The 23,707-nt window shown below is 45.4% G+C and overlaps 1 protein-coding gene across 2 annotated transcripts in view; it reads right to left on the minus strand.

The window, feature by feature from the left end:
- Positions 1–11,977: 11,977 nt before the first annotated feature.
- The window catches only part of zgc:77151 (uncharacterized protein LOC337153 homolog), a 44,185-nt gene continuing 32,455 nt past the window's right edge, over positions 11,978–23,707 (minus strand). Inside the window, exons 6-13 of one of the 2 annotated variants that reach the window (XR_005695950.1) lie at positions 22,654–22,760; positions 21,823–21,970; positions 21,285–21,337; positions 19,403–19,500; positions 18,854–19,049; positions 17,953–18,153; positions 15,695–17,867; positions 11,978–15,655 (exon numbers count right to left, since the gene is read on the minus strand). Coding sequence is in view for 1 of the 2 variants with exons in the window: in XM_040032575.1 (XP_039888509.1) it covers positions 16,734–17,867; positions 17,953–18,153; positions 18,854–19,049; positions 19,403–19,500; positions 21,285–21,337; positions 21,823–21,970; positions 22,654–22,760 (1,937 nt within the window). In the remaining variant the exon portion in view is untranslated. Of the gene's footprint in view, positions 17,868–17,952; positions 18,154–18,853; positions 19,050–19,402; positions 19,501–21,284; positions 21,338–21,822; positions 21,971–22,653; positions 22,761–23,707 lie in introns of both variants that reach the window. The other variant, XM_040032575.1, reaches the window with a different exon arrangement.

A 23,707-nucleotide genomic window follows, 5' to 3' on the forward strand; every position in this document is an offset into this window, starting at 1 on the left:
TTTGAACATTAAACAGTTTCCACAGATTGCTTACCTGAGCCTGATTTTGTTTTTTAACATGTATGAATTGTGTGTCATTTGTTGTTTGATGACGTGTCAGACTCATCGCTGTTACGCAGACGTTTTTAAACGTGTTGTCGGTCAGATCAGCAGGACGAGAAACGGTGGGAGGTCTGGGCTTCGAGTGGATTCATCTGTGGACCAAGTGAAGCACGACTTCAGACTTTTGTGGTGATTTAATTTTTGAGAGAACAGAAACAGTGAGATCAATAATTTGTTGGACGTTTTTTGTAGTTTTGCTTCTTAACAACATCACAGTGGATTTCAATCAATCAGTCAACACATGATAGAAGCTATGAGTGAACTTGTAAAAAGCATCAGTTCTTATGTACAGTGGCTAGTTTTCAGGTTACCTGCTGAAATGTGATTGGTCGATGTTCCTACGACTATAAATGGAAAAAAAAAAACTGAAATGAAAAAGGACCAAAATGTTCACGTTAAAGTGCAGAAATGTACCTGAGTATGACATGCTGCCAACAAACATGTTACAGGGAGACTACTGCACTGACAGCAGCTCTTCATGTTGACCTTCAAACAGATAGATGGACAGAAGCGTCCACGGTCAGCTGATCCACTTCAGACTCAGCTGGTGTGTTTCTGAGGACGTCGATAAGCTCAGTGTTGAGTTTCAGGTCGTTTGGTTGAGCGGTTCTCGTATTTTGGGCCAAAGATGTTTCCTGTTGGGGCGACTGCTCCACTCTGTGTGCAGGGGGAGGAGCTAATACACACACACACACACACACACAGATGTTTCACTATCTTTGTGAGGACATTCAGTGGCATTAATGCATTCCTGAGTCTCTTATGTTCACGTTTAATCACCACATGTACACACAAAGGTTTTTGGGGTTTTTTTTCTTATTACTAAGACGTCAGGCTCTCGTCTGCACAAAGAGTGGCTGCATCCAGAGAAAACCGTGCTGCAGGTCCCTGAAAGTAGCCGCCACCGCTCAGTTGGTAACAGAAATCTGAACCCAAGCATTATTTTTCTTACTGTTGTAGCTGTCTGGAGATTTCCTCTGGTTCAGCCATGAATACTCAGACTGTTGAGTCCTTTGCGGCTTCTACAGGAGGATGTGGCGGCCGCAGGGTCCATAAAAATGCTGTTTCAGTACCCGTGTGTCAGCTAACCTGGCTGATAACCCGAACCTCTGACTTCAGGAAGCTAACATTTCAGCAGGCGTTATGCTAAAGCTGAAGTTTCGAAACATGGAGGCCAAAAACTAATGTATAAAAGATGATTCGACTTTTAACACATTACTTCATTTCTGTCTGATTTTTAGATTAAGAGTTTTAGGGTTAAAGGAAGAATTTGGTGAATTTTGGGTAAGTTTGGCACTCTGAGGGTGAACATGGGCACACTGGGGTTACATACTGCTACTGCAAGGCTCTTTTAACCTGAAACCAGTTTTATTTTGTTTTAGCTACAATTTACAGGTGATCCCTGAATGCATCCTGAAAGCAGACGTGTGAATGTGATGGCATAGCTCTGACTGAGAGGAGCTGCTGTGTTACGATGCTGAAGTTCAGACAAATGAAATCCACAGAAAAATCTGTGAAATATGTGAGATATGTGTGGCAGCGGCGCACAAATCCGACATTAAACTCTTCACAGGAAGACGGCACGGAACAAAAAACAGAGCCTGAGTTTTTATTGTCAATCACACGAGGTGAAACAAACAGAAGACGTTCTTACAGTGTGAGTCAAGTACAAACAGACACTGACAGTGTGGTGGGGAGTGCAAAGACACATCAGGTTTGTATGAAAGCTATAAAATCTGGTTGAAACCGGAGATTAACGACGCCAAACTCGGACAAAACGAATCTCTGATGACCGAATGGCCCAAGAATGTCTCTCGAAGCCGTCTTTGAGGGTTTTTGGGGACCCTGTAAGCAATGAGACTTTAAAATGAGGTTCTTTTCTCCCCGTTTCCTGGAAAAGTTGACATTTAGGAGGTTTTTCCCGGCTGGCGGCGGTGGCCGTTGCTGTGGAAACCAGGCTGCCTCAGAGAGCTGAACCCCACGCAGGCCGCCTCGGTGTTTGTCTCCCAAGCGGGCCCGCCGGCTGGCGCCGAGCCCACATACCTTCCCTCGGCTCTCAGAGGCCAGAGGATAATGGAGGAGGGGCGGGGGCGCTGGTGGCGCTTTAATTGGCACAGACAGCGATTATGTTCAAGGTGAAGCTGCTGAAACTCCCTCGGCCCACCATTCAGCTCTCTGAACCCCGCTGCACTCGTTCCTCTTGTGTTTATTTGCATGCAAGGCGACCCTTTAGCTCCACACTAAATAACTGCTCAGACACTTTACCACGACTGCAAAAGTCTGCACCACCTTTCAAAAACCTCCGCACTACCAGGACACCGTGCACACGTGTTTACGCCTCACAGTACTGATGCATCATGGGATCATAAATTACTGCCAGCGTTCTCTCCCCGGGCTGTCAGACGACTGAAACACTGTGTGCTCGGCCGGTTTGTGGGAGTGGGTACAGCGAGTCTCTGATAAAAAAAAAACTATTTTCAGCTCTGCACCATAATTCAAGATTAGGCACAAAAAACCTGCCGAGATGAATTTAATGAAAGCTGGTGTAGAGGCGGAAAATTTTTAAAATTTGATGCAGAATCGGACGAGTTTAAAAAAGAAAAAGAAAAAAAGATTTTGCACAGCATGATTTCTCTGAGTGCAAATTTTAAATCAGCCTTAAAATAATCTTTTTCATTTTTATTTTATTTTTCATTTCTTCTCGTGGCCACTTTGGTAGAAAAATCCTTTAATTGTCCCACGAGGGGAAATGTGGGTGTAACAGCAGTAAGAAAGACACATATACAAACAAACAGAAACACACACAGTTTTTACATATTTATATCGAGGACACTTGGGGCTGCCTTCAGCAGTGAGTCCGCCCTCATACACTCCTGTGTTCAGCTGTCCAGCAGAATTAAGCGTGTTTGGTCTCAGTGGATAGTTTCCTGCTCACGAATGATCCAGCTGGATACTGGATTTAGGGGCGTGGCTACTTTGATTAATCAAGTTTGTTAATATTACCTGAAAATTCCAGTATCATCCAAATATGGTCACTTCTTACTGTAAAACAAACAGACAGAAAAAGCAACAGGACAGTGGTCCACGCACCAAAGTTGTTTCTTCCAAATGCAAAATCCAGAAACTAATGGCCACGTCCATCTTTTATGTACAGTCTTTGTCCGTGTGTGACGTATATTTGAATCCTAAATGTCGCGTTGCAGCTTTTTCCAAATGCATGTGACAGTTTTTGACAGCTCGCTCTGCTCAGCCTAACTGCAGCATGAAGGCTCGACACGTGAAACTATTCATGGCTTTGTGTGGAGCTGAAGGGGGTCTGTCAGGGGTTTTACAGGTGAAGGAGACCAAAAACGGAGCTAAAAGACGGCGCGTCGGTCAGAGTGTGTTGAGCTGTCATTTTTAACCTTTAAAAATCTGTTTGTGATGTTTCTCACTTTCAGCTTGCTGGATGAAAACGAAGAATGAAGATTAGTCCCGCCCCTCGTTTGTTCAGTCAGAGGACGAGGTCTGAGCGTGAGCAGCATCGCTGGGTCTGACGCTGCCGACATCAGGACTATCGATCGATGATCGATTACAGCATGTCGGTGTGCTGAGTCAAAACAGTTTTATTATCCTTGAGTTTTTATTTTACGTTTTGAATGATTAGAAACACAAAACACAACAGAAACACGTCAAACTTTTAACTTCAAACTGTGAAAATCTTTGACTTTCAGGTCGATTATTGTTTCATTTTTGGAGTTCGTCGTCTGCCCAACCCACAGCAACAGTACAGAAAGGTTTCACACCTGTCCTCGTGTACGGAAGCAAAGCTGGGACACAAACAGGAAACGTGTCGACGTGCTTCATCGGGAGGACGAGGAGGGTCGGATCGATGATGTCACATCAGGAAAACAAAGGGAAAAGAAGTGGAGGAGGCCGAAGGAGGGAAGCCATCATGGGCAGAAGGAAAGGACGAGCTGCTGCGCCGAGGGAGAGACCGAGCATCCTGGAGGACCACGAACGCCGGCGCCATTCAGCAAGGCACTAAAACAGAATCTGACTCTGCACCATCGGCCTCTTTTACCCGGCCGCCGTCGTACCGGGCAGAAAACGTTTCCTTTGTGGTCGTTGTGTTGGTGCTGAGCTCATGAGGGCCGCCAACAGGATCCTTTTCTTTCCGACATAGGGGCGTGGCCTGTGTGACTGACAGGTGGAGGTGACACAGGCGAGTGTAGCAAGTTCCTTGGTGTGACGCTGCTGCACGCTTTGTTTCTTTACTCCAGTGTCTCCAAAAACCAAGATGGCGTGACCCAAAATCCAAACTTCAGCCGCTGACGTCACCGTGGCTTCGGTTTCTGGTTTGTACCAATCCGCTGCAGTTTCACTAACAGCAGGCGGCCGGACACCGCGAGGTTAAGAACAGCGACCTGGGTTTGAGTCCCACCCTCCTCCGTCTCCTCCTCGCTGCACCGTCAAAGATGAAATCCTCCAAAACGAGCTTGATGTTTTCACTCTGACATTGAAGACAGAAGCTCCACCTTTGTCAGTACTGAAAATAATGACCTCACAACTGGGATTAAACAGCGACCGCTCTCTCGCACCCAGGGTTTCGTATTTAAACTCACGATTCGTGCAGGTTTGCACCATTTTTGACTCGTGCAGTTCAGTTTTTGCTCAACACAGAAGCAGTCTTAGTCTTTTCTGTTTTCCTTCGTTTAAACGAGTCTCATATCCACTTGGTTCCAGTGAAAGAAAATAAGACGCAGGAACAGAAAAAGTAGGAATCTGTGACGTTCACGCACACACAGGATGTTTGGTTCAATCTCACACGCTCTTATTTTGTAGTTTCCAGCAGATAAATGGGATAAATCATTGCTGTTTCTTTGCAGTAAAAACTGGAGGAAACAAAAGGTTTCTCTGGTCCTTTGTCCAAACCTCGCTGCTGTGTGACGGCGGGGTATCGATTGATCCATTGATCAGCATCTACATCGGGACGCCTGGAGGAGGAGGCAGACACGTGGACAGATGGAGGACAAAGGAAAAGCAGAGGTTCACTTCCCATCTGTGATCTGTGTGTGAGACAGAGCGTCTCCCCTTTTGTCCATCAGCAGTCACGTCTCTTAGTTTTCCTTTGGGATCAAATAGAAGCTCCACAAATCCAGACTCTTTGTCATTTAGTTTGTCTCTAAGCTCCTAAATCTGCATCCTCCGATGACTCGACGCGTTTGGATCCTCTGAAATGAAAGATGTTTATCAAGAAATTATGAAGATCAGACGCTCCGAATGTTTCCGTCCAAGTAAAGAGGCGTCGGGATGTTGAAACAGATTAGAGCAATAAAAAAACTGTGTGAGGGTGAAACGAGCTGCAGATCAGCTCTGAACGCCGTGACCGCGAGCTTTAAACCAGCATGTGTGAGAGCACCTTCACAGAGCTTTAAAGGAAAAGCCTGAAGATCTTACATCACCAGGCATTAATCGTTCTTTGGTCCCGTCTCATTCATACACGAAACATCACGAGACCTGAAAAAGGGACAAAAAAGGAGAAGCTGAAGTTTAAACCCAGTTAAAGATGATTCATTTCCTAACTGGACTCCTTCAGTATCCTGTGGTCCTGGAGAAACTAGCACAGGCGTTGCTCTGGTGGGATTTTTATCCCATTCTTCCAGATGAATGTGAAAGTTTGACTTCTGTGAACTTTTGCTTTTTTCCACAGATTCCTTCGGTGATTGAGTGGGCCGCTGCAGCAGCTTTATTTTCCTTGGCTGTGTGCTGAAAATCAGCCTCACACCACAATGTTCCCACCTCCAGACTCCACTGTTGGGGCCTGATGGGCAGTATGGTCTCGCCTTCAAACACGGTGAACAATGACATCCAGCCTCGTGTGACGGATCCTCCCAGGAGTTCGTTGGCTTTAAGCGAGGCAAACTTGCTTTTTCTTGCTCTTTGTGAAGCTCCCCGCAAGCGACCCTTCACTCTTCTGACTCCTCTGTCAGGCGTGTCGTCAGTAAGGTTCAGAGCGGCGAGGATGTGAAGGTTTTGGGAGATTTCTTTGCTTTTACCTGTGCAACAAACTGATGGTGAAAACGTTTTATCGGCCATCAGTCCAGCCTCAGTCAGCTGATATCAGTTTGGGGGCCGGCTTACTTTCTAATCACAGGTTTCAGCTGTTTCTTGGCTTCGTGCCTCTTCGCTGTGCCATTCGATTTTATTACACAGAGGTAATTCTCACTGAGCTCTGAAACGGGGATGCTGCTCCTCCACATCCAGCCACGGTAACATCTGACTGGGGTGCCTCCTACAGGTGAGGCGTTTCAAGCATGTCCGGCGTGGAGGAGGCCCTGTTACACCTCCGAGCTGCCTCGGTTTCCCTCAGAAACGTCCAAGTAAAAGAACCGATTTGATAGTGAACTCTTTTATTGCACCAACTCTCAGGAGGATATGTTCTGCAGCTGCCTCCCTCCCCACTGTGATGCAGTATAAACAATGTTTTTATGACTAAATGTGACCAAATCAGAGTTACTGTTGAGTTTATAAATGTGTTTAACGGACTGGAAACATCTAAGAGACATAAGATAACTCTGAGTTGTATTTTCACTGGTGGATCAATCAAAAGCTCCTAAAGCACGTCCTGTGGTGCTGTCAGTGTTTCAGATATTATTTAGGAACTGTAGATTCGATTTTACATGTTTCAGTCACATCGTGAGTCTCTTTGTGACATCCTCCATTTCAGTTTCAGGGAGTCGTGACGAACAAAAGGAACCTCTGATCAATAAAACATCTCGTCGTGACTTTTTCTTGATATTTAGTTTGTTTTTGTCAGACGATAATCTGCACTCGGACCGTTGCTTCCGAAAAGCCGTTCTTGTTCTGCACATTCTCAGTGTCAGACTTTTCTGTCTTTGCTGCTGAAGCTGTGTTTTCATTGAGATTATTAGATTTCTTTCTCCTGTCTGGGTTTTATTTTTACAGTTGAGCGCATACAAAGACTGGAGACTTCAGAAAGAAATATTTATGAGTCTCAAGGGGTTAAAAGTCTGCAGGAAAAACACAACTCGCATACCAAACCAATGAGACGGAGCCCCACGGTGAGTTCTGTAATCCAGAGCAGAAACCGAAAGACACCGAAAGACACAAAGTCTGCAGGAACACAAACGTCTCACAGAGGCTCAAATGTTCAAAATGAAGTGGCTGAATCTAAACTTTCAGCTGTTTTAGATACATGACACAGAAAAATACATTTCCTCATAAGGTGAATAGAAATGCTGATATTTGAATCAGACTCTCAGCTCATCATTCAAACTAAAACAACATTTTTTATTCCCAAAAAGGAGCCAGAGTTTGAATCTGAGCACAGATTTACAAGCTGAGGCCGGCAAGCATTTCCAGTTCTTTCCAAGGAGAGAGAAGAAAACAACAACTATATTTCGAAACTATTGACTGTATGTAAAAATGGACGGTTCCCACCTTGAAGTCACCATTGTTTTAAAGCTCCTGCCTGTGACCGTATTTGAGTTATCAGCTAACACGAGCTAGCCTGGTCAGTAAGCTTATAGCTAATTAACAGTAACAGCTGAAAAGTGGTCTCAGAGAGGCTGCAGCACAAACACAAATATATAACATCATAATTTCAATAAAGATGGCGAAGACTACAAAATTATGTGAATTCAGGGTTCCTGATGGACACGTTAGCAAAGAATAAACTAGTCTGCATGTTTCACGTTGGTTTTCATTAGTTTCACAGTTTTCTTTTTAAATTATTATAATTTGAAAAACTATGTCAGATGAGAGGTTGATGTTATTATATGACTGGTGCAACAAAACACAGTCACTGATTCGAGTCTCAGCGTTTGCATTAACGCTGAAACATCTGACAGTGTTGTTATTATTTGTGTTAATTTAAACATCAGTGCCGATTAACACACTGAGCTTTGGTTTAATTGAACTACATCACCCTCCTTAAAATTCATCTCATTGTGACGTCACCTCCATGAGTTAGGTCATTGGTGTCAAAGGTCAAACCTGCATGTCTTCATCTACAGACCTCTGTAAACAGCGCGCACACACACTGTGAGTAACAGTGCTCCTGCAGCAGACTCAGGAATGTGCTCATTTCCTCTTCGGTTTGAGTGTTTGCTCTCAGGATGCCTTTTCTTTTTTTTTCTTCTTTTTTTAAAACACGGTGAGTTTAAAAGTCCAGCAGCAGAGGAATGTGTGTGTGTGTGTGTTCTTGTATTACTACTGTTGTGGGGACACAACTCTGTCTAATCACTCACAACACAAGGACCTGCGTTTCATTAGACATAAAGCTGGCAATAAAAATCTGAGGGCAAATATTTTACTTTAAATTTAGACTCAAAACTATCTGGAGGATATTTTTTAAAGAATGTTTAATTTAATCATGATTAAATAAATAACAATTAAATAATTATAATCTTAATTACATTTTTACATGACAACAAATTACACAGAGAAGCTAACATGAGAGCAAAAAGATGACTCGAGAAAACTGGTCAGTGTTTCTGCTCTCCATAATAAAAGCTTCCACACGGGACTCAATTCTTCCAGGTCTCTGGCTCCATCTAGTGGTCGGATTGAGGAATCACAAGGTTTAGAAAAAAAATCTGGAGGTCATTATTGTTTCTGTTCAACTTTAAAAAGCAGGAATTTGCTCAAAAAAGAAGAGCAAAAATCAAAATGATGCTGAAGAGTTTTCATCATCATTCATAATTAACATCCAAAAATTAAGTCAACATAATTTTTCCTATCATATATGTGCAGGGTGGGCCATTTATATGGATGCACTGTAATAACATGGGAATGGTTGGTGATATTAAAGTCCTGTTTGTGGCACATTAGTATATGTGAGGGGGCAAACTCCTCAAGATGGGTGGTGGCCATGGTGGCCATTTAGAAGTCGGCCATCTTAGATACAACTTTTGTTTTTTCAATAGGAAGAGGGCCATGTGACACATCAAACTTATTGGTAATGTCACAAGAAAAACAATGGTGTGCTTGGTTTCAACGTAACTTTATTCTTTCATGAGTTATTTACAAGTTTCTCTTTGTTCACAGCCATTGACATGTCGAAGAGTTTAACACGTGAGGAGCGGATGGAAATTGTGTTGATATCTGGTGAACGCAGTAACCGGGTCATTGCAGCAGATTTCAATGCAAGACACCCTACGAGACCACCCATCTCCCATGCTACAGTTAGCAAACTGCTTGCTAAGTTCCGTGAAACTGGTTCAGTGTTGGATTTGCCAAAATGTGGACGCAAGAAAACTGTCACTAATGAAGAAACATCAGTGGCTGTCCTAGCTTCATTCAGCAAGAGCCCACAGCGTAGCACTCGCCGCATGTCACTGGAGAGTGGCATTAGTCGAACATCCCTTCGGCGGATATTAGCTACTCACAAATGGCACCCTTACAAACTCCAGCTACTGCAGCATCTCAGCGAGGACGACCCAGATCGGCCACAGAATTTGCAGAATGGGCAAAACAAAAATTGGAACAGGACCCTCAGTTCACGCAGAAGATTTTGTTCAGTGATGAGGCAAACTTTTATGTGAGTGGTGACGTTAACAAACAAAACCACCTCTATTGGTCTGACACTAACCCACATTGGATGGATGCCTCCAAGACTGTTGGACCAACAAAAGTGATGGTTTGGTGTGGTATATGGGGTACAACGATAGTGGGTCCATTCTTCATCAATGGAAACCTCAAGGCCACTGGATATTTGAAATTGCTACATGATGATGTGTTTCCCTCTTGGAAGCTGGCATGTTCCCTGAGTTTTTCCAGCAAGATGGTGCACCACCACATTATGGGTGCCAGGTCCGAGCATTCCTAGATGAACAGTTTCTTGGAAAGTGGATTGGTCGTCGTGGGCCAGTTGAATGGCCCCCAAGGTCTCCCGATCTGACCCCCTTAGACTTTTATCTTTGGGGTCATCTGCAGGAAATTGTCTATGGTGTGAAGATACGAGATGTGCAGCACCTGAAACTACTGATACTGGATGCCTGTGCTGGCATTTCTCCTGCGGTGTTGCTATCAGTGTGTGAAGAGTGGGAGAAGAGGGTTGCATTGACAATCCAACACAATGGGCAGCACATTGAACACATTTTATAAGTGTTCAGAAACTTGTAAATAACTCATGAAAGAATAAAGTTACGTTGAAACCAAGCACACCATTGTTTTTCTTGTGTCACATGGTCCTCTTCCTATTGAAAAAACAAACGTTGTATCCAAGATGGCCGACTTCTAAATGGCCACCATGGTCACCACCCATCTTGAGGAGTTTGCCCCCTCACATATACTAATGTGCCACAAACAGGACTTTAATATCACCAACCATTCCCATGTTATTACGCTGTATCCATATAAATGGCCCACCCTGTAGATATCCATATTATGGGGGGGGGGGGGGGGGGGGCACTAAGTGTTATTAGTATATTTAATATGTATAAGGATACAAAAAATTCTTACATCATTTCTATTATTATTACACCTACACTTGTGATGTTAAATAATCTGCCATTAAATTTACTATTTTTAACAAAAGTTTATTTAAAAAAAACAAAAAACAAAAACCCAAACAGACAAAAAAAATGTTCAGAGTTACAGATTTAGAGACCAGTTAGCAAACATCTGTAAATGCTAACCCCTGGCTGAGAGTGGTTCACGCTAACAGTATACACGGGGAAAAATTTGCTTATCTGCAAATATCGTACAGCTTTTTATAATCAAGTTTACATCTGATATAAAATAAGAATGTCACAATCAAAAGATTATTTTAAACAGTTAATTCTTATTTTGCTTACGGAAACAAATGACTTAATATTTGTACTGCCGAGCAGGACAGGACAACGGCTGTCTGTAACATTACTGCTTTTATAGAAGTTCTCTTTTGTTACTTTAGTCACATTTTGTGTTTTCATAAAAGACAATTTCCAAAATTCTTCAAATCCAACTTCCAGCGTCATTTAAGAGGAAAACTTTGTTCTAAAAATAACCCACACAACTTGTAACTCAAAGTATTTTGAAAGCTTGATTAAAAAAAATAAAATAAAATTCTGATTTAATGAAAGGACTAGATGTTACAATCCCTGACACTGTGTTGCTTGAGGGATGGCTACTATGAGGAAAGGCAGCCTGGAAGCTTTACCAGCAGGACACAATAATAATAATAATAATTCCAACTTCATATATTTCTACTTGTTAACATCGTCTTCTTTCATGAGTGAAACGCTGGCTGCTATGGAAGCTTACTTTTGAAACTGTTTGCAGCAGTAAAAGAACTTTTACTTTGAAGGTGAAAGGTCTCCGGTTCTGGTTTGCATTGGCTTTTGTTCGACTTTCTCCACAGCTCACCAGGTAGTGTTTTCAAAGAAGTCTCCCTGTTTCATGCAAACTACGGCCAATCTTCTAGCAACCAAAGCAATCACAAGGCTTTCGGGGCAAATACTGTGAAGCTGTGGTTATCAGATGGCAACTAACCTGTCTCTATGCCTCTGTGACCGAAACCTTAGTTTGGTGTAAAAGGTCAACTAGCATTAGCTGATCACACAAGACTCCACCCTCTCTTCCAAATATGGTCACTTGTGGCTCCATAAAACCGACACAGCAGTGGCTGAAATGTTAACGTCCACTGTGACAAACTTTTACATACATTCTTTTTAATTTGCCTGTAAAACACTATAAAGATAGTTTATTCTGAGAAATCTACTTTACTGCCATAAAAATTCTATAAAAATTCTTGTTTTCTTTTAAAATTCTAACTCAAATATTTGAATATCATCTCATACAAATTTCCGTGACATCGAGACTTTTCCATCTGAACACCGTCCTCAAGTGAAGGAACATCGTGAATACTGGAGGAAACATTACAAAGGAATTCTTAACAGATTACTTTTATTATAAATATACAGTGTTAAAATGGAATGGTACCTGACACTGCTAGCTGTTTACAGAAACAAAAAGGAAGTTCTGTTTAACATAATCAATCGAGAGGGTTTAAAAACAAACTCCTGCAGTTCAAATCAAACATCTCGGGGAAGCGTTCGTTCTCTTCGGTTGACTGAGACCAAAAGTTCAACTCAAGTTTGCAGAGAAAAAAAAAAAAACACGAGATGCTTCTGCTGATCCAGGGTTCGTTTCCATGGGAAAAACAAACAAAAACAAAACGGGACAAAATCATGAAAACAAAAAACAAAAACGTGTCAGGTGATTTAAAAATGAGATCACAGGCAGATGTGAGTGAGACATTCGTCAGTGTGTAACATCCAAGAGTTTTTAAAGGTGCCACAAGCAGCATTTTTAACACCTGGAAACATTTAATTTCTCTGCCAGAGGACCATACAAGGGAAATCCCCTCTCTGTGATGTCATACAGAGCCAGGAGGACTTAGACCAACATTTGAAACTTTGATCTTCTCCTGGAGCAGGAGATGTGCAGCAGGAAATAAAGAAAATCACATAAGTAGAAACAACAACGTCCCAGTTTTTTAAATCTGCTGAATTCTAACTCAGTTTAAAAAATTTCTAATATTTTTTTTTGAAACACTTTATTCGGCCAAACATTCAATAGTTTATTCAAAAATACAGAATTGATTAAAATAGTCGTCTTTAGGAGCATCTGACATGTAGCTAATTTTTTGACACTGATATAGAAGCCAGAGGAAAGCTTTCTCTCTTTTTAACAGTCACATTGATGCAGCAACATCAGATGTTAAAATGTGGCGTGCAGCACCTTTTAAAAAAGATTTGATCATTTTTCTTCATGAATGTCCGTCCAGCTACTCGGCGTCCTCGTTAGGTCCAGTTTGCTCCAACAGACGGAGCTGAGCGAGCGTCCTGCCTCCAACACCGCGGCTTTACCTCATTTCACCCAACAGGTCAAAGAAACGCCATCCGACTGCAGGAGCCGTTGTTCAAGTCAATGTTGTGAAGGCCAATGAGCTCATTCGCCTGCAAGTATCAACTCCAATCCAAAGTATCAGGCACTTAAATTTGAAGAACTTTACAGAAATGAGCAGTGCCGTTTGAGTCTTGATGCTGGAGTAGTGTGCAAAACACTGGATATAAGATCTGCTGAACATGCATAACAAAATGTAAACATTGGAAAATTTAAGATCAAATGGGAAAAGAAAAAAAAAAGACTGAAATTATACCTAAAGAAACTTTAACAAACTCAGTTTAAATAACCAGGAACAAACCTAGTCTCACACTGGTTTCACCTGATTCTCCAGCTCTAAACTAGAAGACCTCCCTTCACCTGACTTTGCCTCGTCAACAATAAATGCAGCTAAAAATAAAAACAGATTTAAGAGATTAAAGAGAAAACTGGTCCAGTGGAGTTATGGTTTGACTGGGAGGCGCCCAGTGAGAAGCTGAGGTGAATCAAAGTGAACGAGGTCCTACGACAGAGGAAGACGAGTTGATTCAAAGGTCAGGATGACATAATGGCGAGTGAAGCGATTTTGTGAAGAAGAAGAAAGTTTTGTGAAGTTAACTGCGCTTCAAACACCTGCTTTTTGGCAGCGAGGGTACCCTTAGTGACAAGTTCTAGCACCTCAGTATTAATCGATAAAGACTTGGATTGAAAATCATTGAAAGTTTCCGGGTTCTTCCAAGAATATCTGAACATGCAAAGACCACCCTCGCTAACATTTGATGCAAACCCAGTCATTTTGCTAGTTTTGAAATGTGACCTCGTCTTCATCGGTTACTCCTGGGGTGCTTTTAAGGGGTCATCTGCACACATGCCACTCTACTGTAGGCTTTACTGGTTGCTGCCCCTCAGGAGGCTTACAGCAGTTGGACAATCAGAGGAAAGCAGGCTTTTCAGGAGGGTTTCCTTAAAGACACTGGAGCTAAAACAGCTTGTTTTAGACATACGATAAAGTTAAAGCCCAGTTTAATAAAAATAAGGATTATTTTGAGCTATGAGTCATGCAAAGCTGCTCTGGTAGAGTTGAAGAATAAAAATAAAGAGCTGGAAATGAGTAGAATCGGTCCCCCTTTGATAAAGTCCTAAGTTGTGCGTTAAAGTAAGCGGTACAGCTCGCCAAAAGCTAAAGGTGCAGGTGGAAAACTTTCACACAACCACTTCTGTCACATTTCTTGTGTAAAATCGAGTGTAAAGCCTGAAAAGACACGCTGCGTCTGCAGGACGATAAAACCGAGAGTACATGCGTTTTTTGGAACCGTTTGGAGGTTGTATGAACTCGTTCCCTCTGAAGCGCCTCACCTACAATAAATAAAGGTGTACTGACAGGAAGAAGCAGAGCCATTATGTACAGTAGTTACCCTGTTCTCACTGTTGTTACTGCATGAAGGGGAATATGACTTTGTATTTACCGGTATTCACCATCGTCTCCTGGTTACTGCTCATTTTCCCCACGAGTGAAGAAGAAAATCCTGAAGTCCTAAAAGTCCGACAGAGGTTACGGAAAAGTCCCGGTCGAGTACTTTGGTGCGTCTGCCCAGCTAGGGCCGACTGAGTGTGTACATCTCTACTCGCGTACTCATTCACAAACGATTTGCCTCACATGAAGCCAACAGTCGAATAAATCAGGAGGAAAAAGTCCTGCACATATTTTCATAAACAAGCCACGGTTTCTTTTAATTAAAATAGACTTTCTTAAAATTCTCAGGAAAATTAGGTCGGCTACGAGGGACTTTTCCTCTCGACGCGTGATGGCGATGAAAAGAACAACAACAATAATAGCAACAATAATATGGCAACAAAACTAAGCAAACAGCACCACTTAATTTCGGTGTCGTAGTTGATTCGACTACTCGGGCAGGAAGAAAGGAAACGAGGAAAAGCGAGTGTGTACAGTAGGTGTGCAAATCTGAACCAACGTCTGTGGCAGAAAACAAACAGGAAAAGGCGACTTAAAGGGATACCTTGATGTTTGTTGGGTTTTATGTACGCACTTTAAATGACAGGATGATGATGATGAAGTGATGAAGGATCCGTTTCGCAGTCTTTGGTGGAGCTTTTTCCTAAACACGACTGAATCAAACAGAAACCGAACTAACAGGTCCGACACGCATCGGAGAGCGGTGCAGAATCGTCTCGCTGCTCTCAAAACGAGATGTAATGAGGTCCGGATGGAGACGACTCGAGCGCTCGTGAAGCCGCAGGAAACCGCGACGAGGTGATCAGAAAGTCCCAGATATTGGCCCGTCAAAGGACCGGAAACCTGGTTTCACATTAAAGATCCTCTTCTCTGAGAGGTCCAGAGTTGGAGCTACGGAGTCGCACTCTGACCATCACGGATGGCGAGCGTTCGCGCTACGAACCAGACGAAGACTCCAGACTTCCTGACAGGCTCAGCAGGTGAGGTCCGTCATGTTCTCCACATTCATCAAGTTGTAAACCGTGAATTTATCCCTCACCTGCACCAGGTGATTCATAATCTTTGCTCACCTCCTGAACCCCTCCCTCAGATCCCTCCGTCTGAGTTTGTGCACTTTGAGAAATTAAAAAGAAGCTGAAAAATCAACGCTGGAGGTCAGCCGGTGCCTGCCTCCCGAGCAGCTGTGCTGGAACTTTCTGATCTCACCTCAGTCAATGTTTCAGAAAGTGCAGGTGTCAATATCACGCTGCCCTAAACACCCCTATATACGGATCAATCCGCCACTAAAAGTAGTTCCTAACAAATCCAGTTGGTAGGAGTTGAGGAGAAGACGTGTTTTAACAGTTTAACTCCACATGCTTGGCATCCATCTATGTGCGTTTATGGACTGGCCTCCTACCCTAATGCATGCTGGGATACTCCCCTTGAACATATGAAGCAGGCGAGAAACTATAAAAGAACCTGAGGTAGTCTGAATGCTTGGGCTACGAGTTTGGTACGAGCTCTAATGTGAAGGCTGGTAGTGATGAGGGCGCCATCGTAGCTGCTGAGGGTTTTATAAGGAAACCAATGAGGTGGAGGGTCCGCGCAGTCGTTACGAGCTTAACGAACTCTGAGAAACACTGAAACGCCAATTTTTCTCAGGCCTGGAAGCAGCTCTACAAGAGAGCTGAGGGACGCAGGTCCAACATCAAGGTATCTCTTTAAGAGAATGTGTTTGAAGCCGGCGACGAAGCAGCTCGCAGGCCGATTTAAGGCACGTGTGTGAGAAAGTTTACATCATTAGAGCTAACGAACAGGACTATAAACGCTTCACTTAACGAGCTATAACGTGAAGACTGAGAGGAGCTGCTTCTTTTTTCTTTTGTTCACGTAACATCTAAACACCTTATCAGAAAATAACTCTGTCTCTACAGACGTAGAGTACAATTTAAAAGCTACAAACTACAGTACACTCTTAATGCTAGTTAATGAAGTCCCGATGCATAGCATCACCCATAGATGGACACTGATTCTGACTTTGTGGATCTCTGACGGCGGAGTCAATCGTAGTGTTATGGAGGTTATGGCAGTGTGTGTCCGAGTCCGTGTCTCGTCTCCGGTGAGATGCGTGATTGTCATGAGCCGTCGTTCCTCCGCAGAGTTCGTCCGACGACGTGAGTGGAAAAAAACTAAAACGCGAAGAGGAAGAGTTGGTGAAGATGGAGAAACGAAAGCTCCGCGCTCCCGTGGGTTCAGGCGCTGACGTGATAGGGCATCTTCCAACAAATCAGAGCGGCGGGGGTTAAAAACACTGCGTGTCAGCATTGGCGGCGCCGCGGCTGGAGCAGTCTCCGCAGTCTCTCCCTTCCATCGCCATCTTTTCTACTGCCACCTCCTCCTCATCCTCCTTCTTCACATCTTTTAGCGGATCCTCTCCGCTCTCGACTTTAGGGACGAACTTCCCGAACCGCACGCCATTCAGATCCTCCTCCAGTTTGACTTTGAAGGGCGGCAGGCCGAGCAGGAAGGCCCTGATCCTGCTGGGCGAGCTCAGATCTGCGGGTTCATCCTGGTTCTTCATCTCCACCTCTACCTGCCCTCCTCCTCCCACCACCGCTGCTCCTCCTGCTGCACTTCCTGCGGAGCTGGAGCGCGTTTCCTCAGCTGGCTCTGTGAAGCCGGTCCTCACTCTCTTGGCCGGCAGCTGGTCGGCGTTCCCATTGACGATGGCCCGGCTCGGCTCCGGCCCTTCCGCGGCGGGTCTCTTCGGCGTGAACCGTTTGCTGAGGTTGAGGGGCAGCGCCTGCTCGGGGGGAGGGGTGGGCTTGGCGTTCAGGTCCTGGGAGAGAGCCTCGGACAGGCACCGCGTGAACATCTGCAGCTGGGACGGGCCCAAGCAACGAGTCCTCATCAGCTGACACACCTGAACGCTGCAGTCAAGGTTCACGGGAAGGACTCGGAGGGGGGGCATGGGGGGCCGGGTTCTAGCCTCTCGCCCGCCACCTCTCGGCCCCCCCTCGTCCATGTTACACCCTGAGCAATGGGTGTGGTGCTGCTGGAGGGGGTGGGGCTGTGGCTGCTCCCCGCTCGGGTGAGGGGTGTCTGGGCTCCCACTCTTCGGCTGGGGGGTGTAGATGATTGGATGGTGCTGGCTCGGGTCCTGGGGCGTCAGGGCAGGGCTCTCGGGGCCCCTCTGCAGGCCCAGCCGGCTCCTGAACACGTCCGAAGGACACAAGCCTTTGATGGGGCTGAAGCCGCTCAGAGAGCCTCTGATGAAGTGGCGCGGCAGCGCGGAGAGGAGCACGCCCGTGGCGGGAACCACAGACTCCCCTCGCTCCGTCTTCACCTCCTTCGGTTTGGGCTGGAAAGAGATGAAGGGGCCGGCGAGGGGGGCGAGGTCCGGGGTGAGGGGCATGGTGATGGGCAGGATGGCCGGCTGCAGGGAGCAGAGAAGGAAATGAATCACATGCAGTCAAATCAAACCTCCTCACAGGCGTGTACGAGTGTTTCGTGGTCGTTACCCTGTGCACGCCGCTGGCGGCAGTTCCTCCGCGGCCCACGGTTGGAAGCTGTTGCTGCGTCATCTCCACCGCGCTGCCTTTGACCTTCGCCTGCTGCAGTGCCAGCAGCTTTGCCTGAGCGAGCACCGTGGCCTTGTTTCGCGTGCCCGGCGGCCGGCCTCTACCTCTCTTTGCCACCATGGTGCCGTTCGGGTTTGGGACCTGTTCAGAGGCAAGAGAGGCTGGAGGTGAACCAACTAAGCCAATTAAAGCAGTGACGATTGCAGGGTTACTGAAGTCGGGCTAGCTCGTATATAATGATGTGCTACGTGGTGGCTAGCAACACAGCTACGTTAGCATAACATAAACACAGTGAAGCTGGAGGATTAACGCTAACTTTTTTTCCACTCGATAAAAGTTAATGTGAGGGTTCCTGATGGTTAGAGACAAATGCAGTCGCATGGCAGGATGCTGTAAACGGACCAAACGTCAGTCAGGAGAACAACTGAGATCATCCATCCACAGGTGAGTCACTAATATACTGCCACAACATGGGAACAGAGCAGCTGCCAGAGAATTCAGCATTAATGAATCAGTGGTACAGAAGTGGAGGAAGCGCAGTTTTTGGCTTCCCCCATATTCCAAAAGTGCTTCATCTCTTTGCTATGACTGTCGCCCGCCATAATTTGCAGATGATGTTGTTTGCAGCTGCTGCCATGCTTTCGACCAACACAGGGGCAGCTTGATGACATCATCAACATGCGCTATCGTGGTAGAGCGGTATAAATTTATATCGTTTCTACCGCCCACCCCGAGGCGGCAGTGTCAGCGTCCCCCCATCACAGCATCACCCGAGCATCTGTTACGGAGCATCAGCGTTCAGCAGTGTTAGTAACAGATGAAAACAAAGCTGTAAGCTCACGTCATCATGCATGGTGGGAGAAGCAGCAGCAGGTGGTGTGGCCACCTTCCTCTCCCGGGGTCTGGGTCCCGGCTTTTTGCCTCTGGGATGTGGTCTCCTGCCTCTGATGCCTCTGGGCTTCGGCACCACCGGGGATTCTGGGACTTTAAACTCTGCTCCGCCCGCTCTGAGGTGTTCTTCATAAGGAAGCATCAGCCTGAGACACAGAAACCTGAACTTTAGCATGTGGACCCTTTTAGTCACAGGTCAAAGGTCACAGGTTTAGTTTTCAGTTTTTCCACTACATCTGTCAGGATATTACAGAGCCAGAATAATAATGTGCACAGTAATGCCTGTGCACATGGTCTACTCAGGTACAGGGAGCTTTCCTGCTCTCTAACACTAATGACCGCTTCATCCAGCGCTGACCTCTGCTGGATGAAGGTACGAAGCCCACTGGCTGGTTTTCCTCTCTGCTTACAGACCCTCGTCACTTCCCTTTGCTCACTTTTGAGTGTAAAACGGTCTGAAACGCTCGGTGAGCGCAGTCAGAGATGAAGTCTGTCTCACCTCTCGTAGTGTCTCCTGGTGCAGGTCGCAGCGCTGGTGCTGCCGGGGCATCCGCCCAGCTCGTTGTAAACCACTTTCCACAGACGGTCTGTCGTCACCTGCCGCACGAAAACAAGCAGAAAGTCAGATAACGAGGAGTAACCCTCAAAGGACTGTGGTGACCGGTTCATGATAGTTCAACTGGAGACTCCCAGGTATTCAGCCTGCAGTGGAGACCATGCACCAACTCTAAGGCCTTCACCCCACTGCAGGCTGAATACCTGGGAGTCTCCATCAGCTGCCTTTTGATCCTGGAAGAGGTCGAACCGCCTCCGACTCCTCAGAGTCGAAGTATCAGAGTCGACTTTGAGAGGAAAACTTGACCTAAATCCTGGTTTACATCAGTTTTAGTGCCCCCTACTGTTTAGACACGTGTAACTACATCCTCAACCATTTGGAAAGGGTGACGACTGATTTATACTTTTAATTTTGTTGGCAGTGGTTTCATCTACAAAGACTCTTCTGTGGAACCAGCTTCCAGTTTGGATTCAGGAGACAGACACTATCTCTACTTTTAAGATCAGGCTGCAAACTTTCCTTTGTGCTAAAGCATATAGTTAGGGCTGGACCAGGTGACCCTGAATCCTCCCTTAGTGATGCTGCAGTAGATGTAGGCTGCCGGGGGATTCCCATGATGCACTGGGTGTTTCTTCTGTGGTCACTGTGTGTTTATACACCTCTCTGCATGTAATCATTGTTATTATTAACCTCTGGCTCTCTTCCACAGACATGCAGCCCCATAACGTGTTAATTATAAAAATCAATGCAAAAATGTTTTAAAACATTTTTTTGGTGATAATTTTAGACGAATAAAAACTGATGTGACTTCAAATCCAAATATCTGCAGAGATGATCTGATCCTGATCTTCAGCTCTGGCACTTGTTAACGTGAGCTTCAGACGCTTCATTAATCTCCACGTTTGTATTAAAAACAGCAGTGTGACAAAAAGCTGACGTCTCTGCGATCAATGGAGACGAGGCCAAACAGACGCTCTGCAAACATGTGGACAAAGTCAAACTCTGCAGTGGATCAGTTTTTATTTTTGAGCCGTCTCCATCGTCTGTGTGTTAATCCTGATGTAGACCATCAGACGTGCAGCGACACTGTGAGACAAATTAAAACTCATCTGTGCAAATGAATATTTAATTATATTTACAATAAAAACTCCAGTCTGGCAGTTACTGCATGTTTCAACTCTTCAGGTTTAAATGTGGACCGATAACGTTTTAGTTTGGCTGCAAACACGTTCAGTGTCGCCGGTTTCAGTTTCACTTTATTGAGGGAGTGGCCGCAGAAACTGAACCAAAGGTCGGATCATGTCTGATCAATTTACACCGTCAGTGCATCCACCCCACGTCCACCCCACAGGGGAATTTAAAGCAGTCGGACAGGAAAGACCGCTCGGCCTCGAGTCCCAGGGCGCCTCATCTAAATAAGCTATAAAACAAAACCTGATGAAACGCCTCGAGCGAGCGGCCTGCTGTCAGCAGACTAAAATCAGTGTTTGCAGTTTTCTCAGCAGGGACGGAGACAGAGCTAAAATACACTTTAAAATAAATCCCTGCAGGCTGATTTATAATCTGACCTCATCCTCCTGGATTAAACCAAACACACAGTCGCACTCAGATGTGCCGTCCTCGCAGGTTCGATTTAACCTCACGTGAAACAAACTGAGCTGAAACACGTTCAAACTCTTTATTTAAACCTTCGTCTCTCACAGAAAACCTGAAAAGTATCATAAACGAGTTTTTAATAACAGAGTCGTGCAGCTTCCCGTCTTTATGCAGCAAATCAGCAGCTCTTACTATTTTAGAGAAACTGAAATAAACTGAAGTGACTCACCTTTTTGTAGCCCCCGAGCCGTTTGACCACAGAGTACATGAGGAAGAGGTCGACTGAGGACGGCGGCGAAACATCAGACATGCAAAGGAGACACAAAAACATTTAAAGCAGGCGGTGAGGACACAGCGGAGGCAGGATGGTCCTCACTACACGAACGTGGTTTCAACCCCCCCACAGATCAAACATGGAGTCTCGATGAAGCTCAGCAGTCACATGTTTACCTCTGACACGGCACCCAACCTTCATTCAACACCACAAAACTTTATTTAACACTCAGTCAGAGCACGTCTGTCTCTGGAAGGAAGGATGGATGTAAGGAAAGAGTGAAAGAAAAAGGGGATGAGAGAGAGACAGGGAGGGAGGGAGGGAGGGAGGAAGGGAGGAAGAGGGGATAACAGAAGAAAGGAAGGAAGGCAAGGATGGATGAAGGAAGGAAGGAAAGAGTGAAAGGTCATGAAGGAGGGATGAAGGAAAGGAAAGAAAGAAAAGGAACGTTCTGTAGAGCGCAGAAGAAGAAGCGGCGGCGTGGAGGACTCACTCTTCTTGAAGCCCAGGTTCGGGACTTTGTGGATCGGCGATCCGTGGCGGTCCATGAAGGCGAACAGCTGATCGAGGAACAGCTGCTCCTCGGGGTGAGGGAGCCAGCCGCCGTCACAGCCAACCTCCACGCTGCCCATCACGTTCTCCTGAGGGGGAAACACGCAGTGAGATCATCATTGCACGCCTCAGCACTTCCTGTTATTTTACTCGTCACATTAAAACTGATCTGCGCCTTTATTTTGGCGGTCAGAAACTGAATCTATTAAACGACTATTTGCTGCGAGGCTCACATGTTCACGTCTGCAGCACGTCGGCCACTAGAGGGCGCTGTGAGAGGCCTCGCAGGTCAAACCTCGGAGCAGTTTAAGGATTATAATCCAGCAGCGCTCAGAGACTCGAGCGTGTTTGTTGCTTCGTGGATCCAAAGCCAGCAGCTCTAAAATCCACTTCCCTATGTGAGGCTCGTGCTCTGGCTTTTTAAATGAACAGCAAACCTGCCTCTGCGTGGGGGCACGAATGCATTCAAAGCACTGACAAAGCGACTGGGTGCACATGTGCGCTGAAACAAAGCAGCTGAAACTGCACGCCCAGACCTGCCTCACAGCAGAGCTCCGAGCGTCTAATAACAGAGACCAGGTTCATGTTTTTACTGCAGTCTCACAGCTCTGCGGGACCAGATCTACTTCCTGAAATGATTTGATTTCACTTTCAGCAGAGTTTGTATTATAGGAGGATCTGAAGCCTGAAGCAGAGCTTTCTGTAAACACGCCGTAACGACGAAGAGGAGCCTGAACGTGACAGTCAGCGATGAGATGATCGCCACACGCACCTTCATCCTCTCGATCCACGACTCCGACTGGCTGGAGTTTGGCGAGTCTTTGCTGTCGCGGCCTCTCCTCTTACGAGGTCGTCCTCGCAGACTGAGAGAAGGACATCCTGCAGGAAAAATAAAATAAAGGCGTAAACATTTAAAACATCTCCGGAGGCCTTCCTGTGTTTGTTTGAGGCGATCTTTGTGAGGCATTTACAAACTAAAAATCAGAGAACTAAATAACAGCACATGGCTCAGGTGCTGTGCTCTGCTGTGGGCGGTGGTCTAAAGGGGTCACATGACGGAGGTTATCCGGTCTAAAACGGACATGGGATTTATTCATTTAGCTCCGAGCGCAGGGCGACAGCAGATGATCTGATTTACAAAAGTCGAGCAGACTGTACAAACATGTCAGACACACGAGGAGGCTGGTTTTATCTTCCGATGAGCACTCGAGCTGCTTCTTCACCACAGCAGGTCATCTGCCTCCACCTCACCCCGTCCTCCTCCGTCACACCACCCTCTGCATGTCCTCCTTCTCCGAGGTCGTCCCCTCTCCTCCTCAGTGGATAATCTAACAGGTTGATTTGAAGCCTGATCTGCTCAGTAAGCGTGTTGTTCTTCTTCTAAAGCACTGATGTGGACAAGTTTATCCAACCTTCAAATAACCTGAAAACATCTCACTGCAGGCTTTTATAACCAGCCTGCAGACACCAGAGAAACAGCTCAGGACTCTCCAGCAGGTGGCAGCGTTTCACAGGCAAACAGGAAGCTGTACTGAGGAAGGAAGTGATGCTTTCAGGTCAAAGGACTTTCAAAAACCAGTTATATGTTTCATCTTACACACAAACGTCGCCTTTCAGCAGCAGAAAACATTTATGGGCTCAAATTGTGGTCATAAATATTTTGCACTTGTAAATCAGGATTTGTATGTGGACCAAAAAATACGTGTGAAACTCTGCACTCAAGTTTCAAGTTACAAGTACGAATTTTGACCATATTTTTCTTCCTTTCATCTGATTGGTCAATGTCATGTCAATCACAAATTTAACTGTCCAATCAGAGAACAGGT

Source organism: Simochromis diagramma, unplaced genomic scaffold, assembly GCF_900408965.1.
Source record: "Simochromis diagramma unplaced genomic scaffold, fSimDia1.1 OVJJ01000216.1, whole genome shotgun sequence".
In the NCBI taxonomy this organism is placed as follows: domain Eukaryota; kingdom Metazoa; phylum Chordata; class Actinopteri; order Cichliformes; family Cichlidae; genus Simochromis; species Simochromis diagramma.